The following is a 14,497-nucleotide window of genomic DNA, read 5'->3' on the forward strand; positions in this document are numbered from 1 at the left end:
CGGCGGCGGCGGTGGCGGCGGCGCGCTTCTGGGGGCGGGCTCTTCTCGGAGGGGGGGTCGGTCTCCCCGGGGCCGGGCGGGGAGGCAGGGGAGCGGGGCGGGGGAGGGGAAAGGGGCTCGGGAAGGAGGGGGGAGAGGGGAAGAGAAGGGGGCCCAAACCCGGAGAGGGAGAAAAGGGGGGAGGGGGAGAAGCAGAAGGGGAAGAAAGGCCCGGAGTCCGCCCCCCGCTGCGGCCTGCGCGCTACGTCACCACGTCCGGCGCGTTCGTCAGCGCGTCCTGCGCTGCTCGCGTCCCTGCTTCCTGTGTGCGCCTCTCCGGGACTGGCGGGCGGGCGCTCGCACGCTCGCTCGCCCGCTCGCCCGCTGGCTCATCCGCGCGCCCTCACCTCCGGGGTGGCGCGCGCGCTCCCGCCGCGGGTGGTGCCCCCTGTGTCGCTCGCTCGCTCGCTCCCAGCGTTCTCTGAGGGGCTCGAGGTTAGAGCCTCGGGCGCTCAAGGCCCGCTGTGGTCTGCGCAGAGTGCTTACGCGGACTTGGGACGGGGTGGGGGGGGTCCTGCTAGGTAGCCCAAGCTGGCCTTACCATGTAGCCCAGGCTGGCCTCACTTTGTAACCTTATGCAGATTTCACTATGTAGCCCAGTTTGGGCTCTCACTCCACAGTCCTTTTTCTGTCTTCTTTGAGCTGGTATTTCTGGCACATACCACCGCCAGCTAGGACTGCAACTCCTGCACCCAAAATAAAGTTTTTTTTTGGGGGGGGTAATGGTTTGGATCTTTTTAGACCATCTTTATGTAACCCTGACTGCCTTGGAACTCACTCTGTAGACCACGCTGGCCTTGAACTCACCATGTCCAGCAACAGTCACATGCTTAGGCCTTCTCAAAGGTCCAGTTAGTTCTGTTTTGGAACAGTCGTCTTAAATAACCTCACCTAACCTTAACCGAGTGGTGGTGGCGCACACCTTTAATCCCAGCACTCAGGAGGCAGAGGCAGGTGGATCTCTGTGAGTTGGAGGCCTGCCTGGCCTACAGAATGAGTTCCAGGACAGCCAGGGCTACCCAGAGAAACCCTGTCTCAGAAAAACTAAAACAAAAAATCAACTTCCCCTATTTTGTCTACTCTAGGTAGACTCAATATACTTAGGACCCTCAAGCAATGTAGGGGCTGGAGGCGCTGCTCAGCAGTTAACAGCACTTATTGCTCATGAGGAGAGTGTGGGTTTGGTTCCCTCAACCACGAGGCAGCGCACAACCATCTAACTCCAGTTGCAGGGGTCGTTTTACCTTAGCACAAGGCACTCAAAGGATGCACATACACACATAGAGGCAGAACACTCAGACAGAATCTCTTTTTTTTTTTTCAGTCTTTTTTTTTTTTTTTTTTTTTTTTTTTGAGACAGGGTTTCTCTGTAGCTTTGGAGGCTGTCCTGGAACTAGCTCTTGTAGACTAGGCTGGCCTCGAACTCAGAGATCCGCCTGCCTCTGCCTCCCAAGTGCTAGGATTAAAGGCGTGCGCCACCAACGCCCGGCTTTTTTTTTTTTTCAGTCTTAAACCAATGTTACCATTAAACAGTTACAAGAACTGTGGTGGAGAAAAACTAATTACAGTCCACTGTAGTGGTCTTGGTGTGCTGTGAAAACAGAAAGAGCAGTTAGTTCTTAAGTAAAAAGTACTGACCAGCCCTCCGAGAAACTGCAGGTGAACTTTCAGCTAGCCTTAAAAAATAAGATAGGGCCAAACACAACTGGCAGAAATACATACATACATAGGAGCATGTTGTTAGTATGACAGGGAGGAATGGAGGAGATTCAGCAGAGTCACAGAGGTGAGGGGTAATGAGGATTCTTTGCTGTATTACGTGTGGAAATCTGTATGTGCCAGATAGAGGCTTTACCATTGCACCATATCCCTAGCCCCTCAAAGAGGCATGCAGTTTGTCTTTACTTCAAAGCCTGTCAAGTTCCAGGTTTTCAAGTTGATGTCAGGAGCAATGATAGCCAGGATTTGAAGACCAGGCACCTTTCTGTGTCTAATATCTCCTCTGTCTTCAGGACAGTATGTACAGTTATTACATCTGTCTTCCAGATGTGGAAACCTGAGACATAGTAATTCAAACCAAGTCCCAGATAGCAAACTGAATTTTTCTTCACTAGCAAAACTGACACTGGCCGCTGGGAATGGTGGCACACCCTTGTAATCCCCAAACTCAAAGGACAGGCAGAGCTGGGTGGTGGTGGTGGTGGTGGTGGTACAGGCCTTTAAACACCCCCACTCCCACACGCCAGGACCGCCTGGACTACAGAGTGGGAAGGGGGGGGTGAGGCAGAGGCAGAAGAACCCCCGCAAGTCTGAAGTCAGCTTGGCTGACATAGTAAATTCCAGATGTATAAGGACAGGCCCCGTCTCAAGAATGAACAAATGGAGCTATAGCTGGAAAGCTAGGCATGGTAGCAGGCACCACTATTGAGGAAGCTGCAAACACCGTTCAACGGTGGCTTGGTCAACATAGCAATTCCTGTAAAGGAAGTTTTTTGTTTGTTTGATTGGTTTTTGTTTTGGTTTTTCGAGACAGGGTTTCTCTGTATTGTTTGGAGGCTGTCCTGGAACTCACTCTGTAGACCAGGCTGGCCTCGAACTCACAGAGATCCGCCTGCCTCTGCGTCCCGAGTGCTGGGATTAAAGGCGTGCACCACCAACGCCCTGCTTAAAGGGAGTTCTTAAGAGATGCTTGGAAGGTAAGGTGTGCTGTGGCTTGCTCCTTCTCTCTTATCTCTCAGCGTTTCCCTGTGTGTCTGACCCTGGCCTTTTATTATCTAAGCCAATTAAGAACTCCTTTTACAAATATCCTAATAAAAGTCAGGTGTAGTGGTGCAGGCCTGTAATCTTAGCACTTCAGAGGTGGAGGTACCAGGGTCGGGATCACTGTCATTCTCTGCTACACAGTGAGTCTGAGGCCAGGAAGTAATAGCTAAGGTTTGGATAGTGCATAGAATGGAGTCTGTAGCAGTCTAGGCCCATTATTTGCCTATTCCTCAGGGAATTAGGCACTGTCGTGTGTCTATATACAGGGACATCCAAGGCACAGTAATCCAACTGAAGTACAGATGTAGGACTGAAGAAAAGAAACTGTAGATGGGGGAGGGAAGCAAGAAGAAAGAGGAGGCACTCAAGTTTGAGGGCAGGCAAGGCTACACAGCAAGACCTCATCTCACAAACGCCAAAATGAAGGGGGAAAAAAACAAAGCTGGGTGGTGGTGTCGCACACCTTAATCCCAGCTCTCGGGAGGCAGAGGCAAGCAGATCTCTGTGAGTTCGAGACCAGCCTGATGTACAAAAGCTAGTTCCAGGGCAGCCTCCAAAGTCACAGAGAAAGCCTGTCTCGAAAAAAAAAATCCAAATCACTATGACCAAGGCAATTTATAAAAGAGAGGGTTTGGGGGCTGGAGAGATGGCTCAGAGGTTAAGAGCATTGGCTGTTCTTCCTCAGGTCCTGAGTTCAATTCCCAGCAACCACATGGTGGCTCACAACCATCTATAATCCAATCTGGTGCCCTCTTCTGGCATGTAGACAGAACACTGTATATGCAATAAATAAATAAATCTTTAAAAAAAAAAAAGAGCCGGGCAGTGGTGGCGCATGCCTTTAATCCCAGCCCTCGGGAGGCAGAGGCAGGTGGATCTCTGTGAATTCGAGGCCAGCCTGGTCTACAGAGCGAGTTCCAGGACAGCCTCCAAAACAATACAGAGAAACCCTGTCTCAAAAAACAAAAAAAAAAATTTTTTTTAAAATAAAGAAAGAAAGGGTTTGTTTTGGGGGCTTGCCATTTCAGAGGGGTAGAGTCTACCATTGTGGAAAGCTGTAGCTGAGAGCTTATATCTTGATCTTCAAACACGAGGGGGAGAGAGGGGAGAGAGAGAGAGAGAGATGGAGGGGGAGGGAGGCAGAGAGGGAGGGAGAAAGGGAGAAGGAGGGTGCAGGGAGGGAGGGAGAGGGAGCATTAATTAGAGTGGTATGGACTTTTCAAACCTCAAAGCCTGCCCATAGTGACACACCTCCTCCAACAAGGCCACGCCTCCCTGTTCTTCCTGAGTGCTATGGTTAGAGGTGTGAGGCACCATGCCACCATACAACATATCCCACAGTAAGAGTCAGATTATGGGCAAAGCCTCCTGGCTTTAAAAGGCTACTCGCCTCCATCCAACCAGGTAAATTCCCCATGTGGAAATAGAGTTCCTTCCTCAGGGACTCACTGGTTGGGACTCTTAGAGGACAGAGGTAAGAATTCTGAGAAACGTCAGAAGTTCTTTTCCTAGGTAGAACTGATTGCAAAAGGTGAGAAAATCTAGACCTCAGGTCCAATCCCCACGGTTGGTGTTGCCACTGAGGACTTAGGGAGTTGGCATGTTGCCCAAGCTGTGCCCCGCTCTGAGTTGCTGTGAAATAGTGACTTTCAGGCCCTGTCTTGTCCTGGGGGACACCATCTTACAGAGCAGCGGTTGACTCCATCCTGAGTGCAAATACGGGGGCAGGATGACCTGCAACTCATTGTGTCTGTAGGCACGGTCACCTGACCTGCACAAACCAGGAGAACAAGTAAAACAGCCCCTGCATCCCCATGGAAACACTATACCATTGGAAGGGGGCTGGAAAGGTGGCGCAGCAGTTAAAAGCTGTAGTCAGAAGTTTCTCTGTGTAACAGCCTTGGATGTGCTGGAGCTCCATCTGTAGAGTGCTGGGATTAAGGGAAATTATGTGGCATAATGCTCTTGTACACTGTAAAGATTTGTCACTTGTATTGGTTTAAAATAAAACACTGATTGGCCAATAGCCAGGCAGGAAGTATAGAAGGGGCTACCAGACCAGGAGAATTCTGGGAAGAGACACAGTCAACCAGCCAGACATTGAGGAAGCAAGATGAGAATGCCTTACTGAGAAAAGGTGCCAAGCTCGTGGCTAAACATAGATGAGAATTATGGGTTAATTTAAGGCATAAGAACTAGTTAGTGCCGGGCGGTGGTGGCGCACGCCTTTAATCCCAGCACTCGGGACGCAGAGGCAGGCGGATCTCTGTGAGTTCGAGGCCAGGCTGGACCGACAGCCTCGAAAACAATACAGAGAAACCCTGTCTCGAAAAACCAAAAAAAAAAAAAAAGAACTAGTTAGTAATAAGTTTGAGCAATAGACCAAACAGTTTATAATTAATGTAAGCCTCTTTGAGTTTATTTGGAACTAAATGGCTGTGGGACCAGGCAGGACAGAAAATTCTGTCTACAGAAAGCACTGGCTGTTCTTTCAGAAGATCCAAGTTTGGTTCCCAGCACCCAAATGGCAACTCACAACTGGCTGTAACTCCAGAGGAATCTGATACCATCTCTGGCCTCCACAGTTACCGCACACATGCATGTAAACAAAACACACAGTCATAAAAATAAAAATTGAAAAGCAAGCCAGACATGGTGGCACACACCTTTAATCCCAGCCCTCGGAAGGCAGAGGCAGGCAGGATCTCTGTGAGTTCGAGGCCAGCCTGGTCTACAAAGCAAGTTCCAGGACAGCCTCCAAAACAATACAGAGAAACCCTGTCTCAAAAAATCAAATCAAAACAAAACAAAACAAAAGCACTAAAGGGCCAACAAGATGGTTTAGCAGGTAAAGGTACTTGTTCCCAAGCCTAATGGGCAGTGTTGGAAAGAAAAACACTTCTGCAAGTTGCTCACAGATCTCTACACAATTCCAGTGGCACCACGTGCATGGGACACACACATAGGCACACACTAGATAAATTGTTTTAAATAGAAAGATCAGGCCCATAAACTTAATGAGTGCACCAGACTATGGAAGAAGAGTACAATCTCCACACACCCACACCCATAAGAGGAAGGACCACCTAACACTGTGACGAGGCCTCAAAGGCTGGTCACCTGACCACCAGGTACATGCATCAAGGGACCAATAGGCAGAGAACGCCAGCCAGTACATTCCCATCGGTTGCTGCAGCCCACTTACATGGCTATCTGTCTGTCTATATTTCCTTCCATCCATCCGCTTTTCCACGTAGTCCTACCTCTCGCTTCCCTGTGATCCTGTGTCTTCTAGCTCACCCCCTGAGGCTCTGCTAGTCTCCAGAAGCTCTTCAGCTGGCTTATTAATATCAAACCACCTACAGTGATTCTTTGTATCTGTGTCAGCTGTTGGCCTCCATGTTCAATAAGGCTCTGCAAAAGAAACTGTTGACTGCCGACAACAGCCATGGGTGCCATCAAGGGAAACTGGGATTGCTTGGTAAATTGCAGGCAATGAAACTGACATAGCTTGCAAATTTATTGTTTTTTTTAAGGATTCTGACACACCAATCTATGTTTCTGACATAGCATATGCACACACATCTGTTTTTGGACATTTCTGTCCCATTTCCTTAACTTTCAGATGATAACTTTGACTCAACAGGCAAAATCCTACCAGAACTAACAAAGAAGATTGGGCTGAGAGCACCAGGGGGAAAAGATGGGGGCCATGGACTTTAAGAGGCAGAGAAGAGCTGGGGCATAGTGATCCCTGCCTTTAATCCTCGCCCTTGGGAAGCAGAGGCAGTCTGGTCTACAGAGCTGGTTCCAGAGCGACAAAGGGGAAAAGGAGAAAACGAGGAGGAAGAAGATGAATCTCTGAAGTACTTCTGCTTTATTTTTTTTAAGAGTCACCCTTTTAGCCCAGCATGGTGACACATATCTTTACTCTTAGCACTCGGGAGGCAGAGGCAGGAGGATCATTGTGATTTCAGGGTCACCCTGGTCTACAGAGCCAGTTCCAGGACAGCCATAGTTGTCACACAAAGAAACCCTGTCTTAAAAAACAAAATAGATAGATAGACAGACAGACAGATAGATAGAAGATAGATACATTTCTATTTAGTTATTAAAGACAAAAAAGAATCACCCTTTTAATTAGACATGGCTGTGATTTGAGGAGACAGGAGTTCAAAACCATCCTCTACTTCATAGCAAGTTCAAAGCAAACCTGAGAATTTGACCCAAACACCCACCGTGCACACACAAACATGAAGAGTCACCTTTTGTTTATTTGTTTACTTATTTTGAGAAGTTCTGGAGGGCCTGAGCTCTATTGATCGCCCGCCTCAGTGCCTGAAGTAACTTCACCTTACAAGTTCTGCTCACAGCCTTTCTTTCCCCCCAGGCTTCGCAGAGGAAGAACTCTAACCTTTGTCCCCAGGCCTGGCAGCTTGTCTGGTTAACGATCTCCTAAAAGGAGCAAAGGAACAGACATCTCTCTCTCCAAACAACCTAGTCTCTCCTCACATCCCCCGCTCTGTACTGTCACTGTAGACACACTGGAACACTCTGCCAAGTTCCACCTGTACTGGGTTCATTTTTCTGGTCAGATATTTAGCTGCTCTATCTTTAGCAAAAAGGAGTTATGCCAGCCAGAGGCACACTCCTCCCAGGGTCCCTGGTGGCCAGGACAGAACTGGGACCACTAATGTCGAGAACCTGAACACCATATGTGTCCTTCAAGGAGCACTTCCTCCAGCAATGACTTCCTCCTTGGTCCTGGTTTTTTTGTTGCTGACTCCAGGCACCGTGGCCAACCTCCAAACTGATGGTCCATGTCCAGCGTGTTGGGGAGCCGCCTTCGACCTGGAGAGCCAGCGGGAGCTGCTTCTCAGTTTGGCCAAGAAGAGCATCCTGAACAAGCTGCACCTCAGCCAGCGCCCCACACTGAGTCGGCCTGTGTCCAGAGCGGCTCTGAAGACCGCACTGCAGCGCCTCCATGGGCCTCGTCGACAGGAAACCGTGCTGGAGCATGACCCGACACAAGAATATGAGATCATCAGCTTTGCTGAGACAGGTAGGTCCATGGCCGGCATCTCTGACCCCAAACCTCACCCTGCAAAGAGAAAGTCTCTTCCCCAGCTTCACTGTGAATGCCTCTCCCAAGCCATCCGGCTCCTGCCTCACACAGTCTACGTCTGCATCCTGAGTTCCCACTCCCAGTTCTCCATGACAGGTCACATCCACCTGGTAGGAGCTGGGGGCTGTTAAGTTTCACTTCTTCTGAAGCTGCTTGTCTTTGTCCCCTCTGCCCCCCCCCTCTGAGCCCATAACCCTCCCAGTGTGAACCTGCCCATTCCCCAAGCCAAGAGCTGGTTATTGGGGATTTGTGATTTCTCTGGCCCCAGGATCCATCACTTGTATCTTCTCTTCCTCAAGAGTAACTCGTTGGCTGGCGCACGAGGTGGTGGCGCATGCCTTTAATGCCAGCACTCAGGAGGCAGAGGCAGGCGGGTCTCTATGAGTTCAAGGCCATCCTGGTCTACAAGAGCTAGTTCCAGAACAGCCTTCAGAGCAGCAGAGAAACCCTGTGTCGAAAAACAAAAAAAACAACAACAAAAAAAGAGTAACCCGTTGATGTAAAAGGTGAGGAGGTAAAACAGCAAGATTATAATACCTCTCCTATATACCTGAGGTCCTCACGTTAGATCCAGGCCAAACAGTACTCAGAAAGAGTAAAGAAACTCAGGCTTGGGCCAGGTGTGATAACGCACACCTTTATTAATACCAGCACTCTGGGAGATAGATCTCTGAGTTCAAGGTCAGCCAGTGATAGACAAGACCCTGTCTCACAAATAAACTAACTAAATACATTTTTTTGAAAAATTCAGTAAACTTGGTGAGATGGTGCATGTCTTTAATCCTAACACTCGGGAGGCAGAGACAGGCAGATCTCTTGAGTTTGAGTCCAGCCTGGTCTACAGAGCGAGTTCCAGGACAGCCAAGGCTACACAGAGAAGTCCTGCCTTGGAAAGAACAACAAAAGGATAAAGGGTAGAGGAAAGAATTACTTCCACAGAGAAGAGCACTAGAGAGAAGATGAGGAAATGTTAGCACTTGGAAACAAAACGCAAGGCCACTGCAAGTTCCCTCTTAGGTCTGGGTTTTGCCACTCCCCACCCGGTCCTGACCCCTCTCCCTGGTGGCTGGTACCCAGTCTCCTCCTGGAGACCCAGCACAAACTCTGCAGCCATGTAGCCTGGGCTCCCTGCAGAGACACTTCAGCTGAGTGACCTGGGTGGTTAGTTAATGCCAGTTTTCTCATCCGTAAATGAGGATAATAAGAGCGTAGCTTAGAGATGTAAATAGGTTAATACATATAAAGTGCTTAGGATGCCAAAGAGTAGGAGGGAGCGTCCTGTCCAGCAAGGATCTCCCCTCTCTGTATCTTCACAGGAACGAAAGAGAAGAAACTCTCTGAAGTTTCTAACAGGAGAGGAATACCCCCTCCGGGGCTCCACCCCCATGACCTAATACCTCCCCGAGGCTCCACCCCCATAACCTAATAATTCCCCGAAGGCTCCACCTCCTAATACTCTCACCTTGGCATCCGGATTTCAGCACGATTTGTTTTTTCTTTTTTGAGCCAGGGTCTCCTTACGTAGCCCAAGCTGGTTTGGAACTTAGAACATAGCTCAGATTGTCCAAACGCTCCTGACCTTCTTGTCTTAGCATCTTGAAATGCTGGAATTACTGACCCAGCTTCAACAAACGAATTTTGAGGGGGCAGAAGAAAAAGAATCTTTCTCCGTGAAACTTCCGATCACTCTAGCCCAACCCTCTTTAAACACGGTGGCTGGGCTCCAAGAGGGCAATTGCAGTGTAAACCACTGTCCAGCCTCTGCATACACTTTGCTTACTTTTGTCCCGTGGACAAAGCATGTCACTGCGGCTAAATCCGGAAACTGGAGGGTGGAACAGGATAAAATCATGCAAACCTGGAGGTGTTCATTGAGGGCTGCCAATATAGCAATCTACCATAATCTATCCTCTGGCCCTAACTATTCATTTCCTTCCCTCTCCCACATACAAAAGACAACCACCCTCCTGATTCTCCCGTGTCACATTTCCATCCGTTATAACCTTAGGATCTCATCACCTAAATCAAGAGTCTAAATCATGAGGCTGCTAAGGTACTTTTCTCAAGGTTCAGGGATCTTCAGTGTTGTCCTAAAACTGGCACATGCTGCCTATGACAGCTGGTGGTGAACATATCTGGGTTCAGTTATGTCACATTAGAAGCTTAAAATTGGACCTCATGGAAGAATTTTTCTGGAGAACTGTTGATCACTGCAAATCAGGGCTTTTAAGGATCCCAGTTGTTCAATGTTTACTAACACACCACTGCCCGTGTCCTATAAATAATTTACATCTTCCCCCTACCTACTGAACACAATGCTGGGGCTAAGACCAGGACAGGGTAACACCACAGACGTTCCCCTTCAGGAGGGTATGGGGGAACGGGCCACAGAGCAGCCAGTGGTCCATAAACACTGCTCTCTGATAGGTCTTGCTGGCCTTCATCTCATGACCCTTTCTTTTTTCTTTTTTGGTTTTTGAAACAGGGTTTCTCTGTGTAGCACTGGTCTGCCTCTGCTTCCCAAGTGCTGGGATTAAAGGTGTGCGCCACCACCACTGGGCAAATAATAGGACCTTAATAACCACAGAGTCAAAAGAAAAGGAAGGAAAAATGATTTTATTTTTCAGTCTTTCCAGTCCTTTTAGAAGTATTCTAAGTTCTGCTAGGAAACTGAGTAGGGTTGTGTGTGTGTGTGTGTGTTGTTTCTTTGAAACTGAGTAGGGTTGTGTGTGTGTGTGTTGTTGTTTCTTTGAAACTGAGTAGGGTTGTGTGTGTGTGTATGTTGTTGTTTTGTTTCTTTGAAACTGAGTAGGGTTGTGTGTGTGTGTGTTGTTTTGTTTCTTTGAAACTGAGTAGGGTTTGTGTGTGTGTGTGTGTGTGTGTGTTGTTGTTGTTTCTTTGAAACTGAGTAGGGTTGTGTGTGTGTTGTTTTGTTTCTTTGAACCAGGGCCTCCTTCTGTAGTCCAGGCTGCCCCAGAACAAAGTAGCCCAGAGGTTGGCCTCCTACTCACAACAATCCTCCTGCCTCAGTCTCCCAAATTCTACAAGAATTACAGGTGTGAACCACTGCTCCTGGCTTTCTGTCTCCCCGACCTCCCTCCAACTCATGTCTCCTGAAATGCCTTATCACAGGAAGCTAAAATAAGACGATCGGCATTTTCAGCATTCTACCAGGAAATCTCTCCAGCTGAAGTCACAACTTAGAAATGGTTTCTGGCTTCCAAGTTATACTACAGGTGACAGACAGCCCATAACTCAAGCTCCTCTTCATCCAACTTCCACAGCAGCCTCCTCACTTCCATCTTTGCTAACAGTCTTTTCTCTATCCTTCTAGACTTTGCCTGCCACTGAGTCCCAAAGTCAATGCTGCAAATTTTAGGTTTAGGTTATGGTGGTAGCACCCCACTTCTGATACACATTCCTTTTCCTGTCACTTGTTAGTATTATATACCAACATAAAATGGTCTTGCTGCTGCCAATCAATCTCAGTTATCACACATACTAGGCAGCTGCTCTACCACTTGAACTACACCTCAGCCCTAACAAAATTTTTTATATTTTAAAAAATAATTTAAATTTTATTTTATGTGCATTGGTGTGAAGGTGTCAGATGCAGGGTAACTGGAGTTAGACAGTTGTGAGCTGCTGTGTAGGTGCTGAGAATTGAACCCATGTCCCCTGGAAGAGCAGCCAGTGGTCTTAACTGCTGAGCCGTAGCAGGGCACTGGTAGCGCATGCCTTCAATCCCAGCACTCGGAGGCAGAGGCAGGCGGGTCTCTGTGAGTTCGAGGCCAGCCTGGTCTACCGAGCGAGTTTTCCAGGACAGCCTCTAAAACAATACAGAGAAACCCTGTCTCGAAAAACCAAAAAAAATGTCTGGTTCTGAAGAGCACAAGATCTAAGTGTATGTAAATCATTATCAAACTGCTTGCTGATGTCTCACTGACTAAACCATTGTAAGTCCAGAATCTATAAGAGCTGGGCTTTGGTGGCACATGCCTTTAATCCCAGCACTCAAGAGGCAGAGGCAGGTGGATCTCTGAGTTTGAGGCCAACCTGGTCTACAGAGTGAGTTCAACGAAAACCAGGGCTACACAGAGAAACCCTGTCTTGAAAAACCAAAAAAGAAGAGGAGGAGGAGGAAGGAAGGAAGGGAGGGAGGGAGAAGATACCTTAGTAGGGAAGGTGAGAGATGAGGGTGAAAGTCTAGTTTGGACTACGTGAGCCATGGTCTCAGAGAAGGGAGGAAAAAAGGTATACTGAGAACAGAAAGGTAGAAGGCTGCAATGACTTGACTAGGGTTTCTTATGTTCACAGGCCTCTCCAGCGTCAACCAGACTCGTCTTGATTTCCACTTCCCCGACAGAACTGCTGGTGGCTTGGAGGTCCAACAGGCCCACCTCATGTTCTTTGTGCAACTCCCTTCCAATGCCACTCAGACCATGAATATGCGAGTCCTTGTGCTAAGGCAATATGACACCAACCTCACCTTGACAAGTCAGTACCCGCTGCAGGTGGATGCCAGTGGCTGGCACCAGCTTCTCCTGGGGCCTGAAGCTCAGGCTGCTTGCAGCCAGGGGCACCTGACTCTGGAGCTGGTAACTGAAAGCCAGGCAGCCCACCGTTCAGTCATCCTGGGTGGGTTTTCTCACAGACCGTTTGTGGCAGCCCGGGTAAGAGCCGGACACAAGCGTCGGGTTCACCGACGAGGCATCAACTGCCAGGGAGGGTCCAGGATGTGCTGTCGACAAGAGTTCTTTGTAGACTTCCGTGAGATTGGCTGGCATGACTGGATCATCCAGCCTGAAGGCTATGCCATGAACTTCTGTACTGGGCAGTGCCCGCTACATGTGGCAGGCATGCCTGGCATCTCTGCCTCCTTTCACACCGCAGTGTTCAATCTACTCAAAGCCAACACAGCTGCTGGCACCACCATAGGGGGCTCATGCTGTGTGCCCACAGCTCGGCGTCCTCTGTCTTTGCTCTACTATGACAGGGACAGCAACATTGTCAAAACGGACATACCTGACATGGTGGTAGAGGCCTGTGGATGCAGTTAGCTTATGTGTGATATAGGCAGCCTCAGGTAGAGCAGGGAAACGCATCTTACAAAGAAGGCCTTCCTCAAAAGGAGGGCGTGACTATGTTCCCTCCTCTGTCCACATAACCACCTTTTCTAAGCATGCAGACCACCCTCTGTTGACTCCAGGAGACTTACATCTAAAGAGAGACACCCATGACCACCTCTTTCTTGGGACATGGTTGATCACACCCCTCATTCCCAACCTTCATCCAAGGGCTAATCCACCGCCAACCACAAGCAACATCGTTTGGTTCCCAGCAAAGTTACTCCTTGCTCACCCTTAACCAATGATGTCATTTACTCTGCTTCCTGCCCTGCCAAGTAATGGCTCCCACTCCATGATGACATGCCCTAGCATCTTCCCTTGAAGTCTCTGGTGCTCCAAAGAACCCCTTCCTTGGGTTGACCAGATGGCTGTTTTCCAAAGTGAGACCCTTGCCCAAACGCTCTACTAATACTGTTTGTGTAGCCTCCAGTGTTCTGTCTTCCTCTGCCTGTGAAGGCTGTTGCCCCAGGGCCACATCATCCGAGCTCTCCTATCTTCTAGCTTCCAGCTGAATTTGACCAAAGGGAGACTCGGGTTAGAGACTAGAGGCTGGGGAGTTACAAGGTCAGAAAACTACATCATGCACAAGGTCTCACACCTATAATCCCAACACTTAAGGTGCTTCCTACAGGTTGAGGTCAGCTAGTTCTTAGGCTAGCCTGGGCTACACTGTTAAGACCTTGTTGTATCATGAATAATAAAAACCCAGAGACAGATATTGGGGTTCAAGCTGAAGATCAGAGAAGCAAAGTGGCCAGCCAACTAGCTCTTACCTCTACCTCAGATTTTGGGAGTGGGGTGATCCTAGCTCCACAAATCCTTAGCATGGCTGGAGACTGAATCTCCTAGAACTGAATCTCACATGAGACCCTTTGCTTCTTCCTTATCTACCTCTCCAGTGCTGGGATTAAAGGCGTGAGCTCTGTTTCTCTTTTAGACTGATTCACTCTCATGTAGCCCAGGGTGGTTGGTCTTGGACTCACAGAGATCCATCAACCTCTGTCTCCTGAGTCCTGGGAATCCCAGCACTTGGGAGGCAGAGGCAGGCGGATCTCTGTGACTTTGAGGCCAGCCCGATCTACAGAGTGAGTTCCAAGACAGTCTCTAAAACAATACAGAGAAACCTGTCTCGAAAAAAAAAAGAGTGTGTGCCAAGTGCTATCACTTCCCAGCTTCTATGGCTATGGCTGGCTTTGCATTCTGATCTTCAGTGTCTTTATTAGATCATAAATAATATATCACCACACCTTGTTACAAAGGAAAGGAAGGAGCAAAAAAAATTTTCCTATTCCCACTCCCCACTTGTTTGCAGATTGTGACTCTGTGTATCCGTGGTTGTGCTATATCACATGGCTCCAGGTTTTGGGGTTCCAATATCATTATTTCAGCATAAAAAAACCCAGATGGCTTGCCCTTTTTCTGGTCCCCTATGTTTGAAGAT

At 48.6% G+C, this 14,497-nt stretch overlaps 1 protein-coding gene across 1 annotated transcript; it reads left to right on the forward strand.

The window, feature by feature from the left end:
* The first annotated feature begins 6,934 nt into the window (after positions 1-6,934).
* Inhbc (inhibin subunit beta C) lies at positions 6,935-13,970 on the forward strand. Its single transcript, XM_005079753.4, has 2 exons — positions 6,935-7,864; positions 12,245-13,970. The coding sequence occupies exons 1-2, from the start codon at positions 7,549-7,551 to the stop codon at positions 12,985-12,987; spliced, it is 1,059 nt and encodes a 352-aa protein (XP_005079810.1). The 5' UTR covers positions 6,935-7,548; the 3' UTR covers positions 12,988-13,970.
* The last annotated feature ends 527 nt before the right edge of the window (positions 13,971-14,497 follow it).

The sequence above is a fragment of the Mesocricetus auratus genome, unplaced genomic scaffold (assembly GCF_017639785.1).
Source record: "Mesocricetus auratus isolate SY011 unplaced genomic scaffold, BCM_Maur_2.0 Super-Scaffold_100011, whole genome shotgun sequence".
NCBI lineage: Eukaryota > Metazoa > Chordata > Mammalia > Rodentia > Cricetidae > Mesocricetus > Mesocricetus auratus.

What these genes read in the sequence shown, in the direction of transcription:
- Inhbc (XM_005079753.4), top strand. Translation starts at nt 7,549, where the DNA reads ATGACTTCCTCCTTGGTCCTGGTTTTTTTGTTGCTGACTCCAGGCACC. An exon ending in CATCAGCTTTGCTGAGACAG is followed by an intron (nt 7,865 to 12,244) that starts GTAGGTCCATGG and finishes TTATGTTCACAG; the next exon opens with GCCTCTCCAGCGTCAACCAG.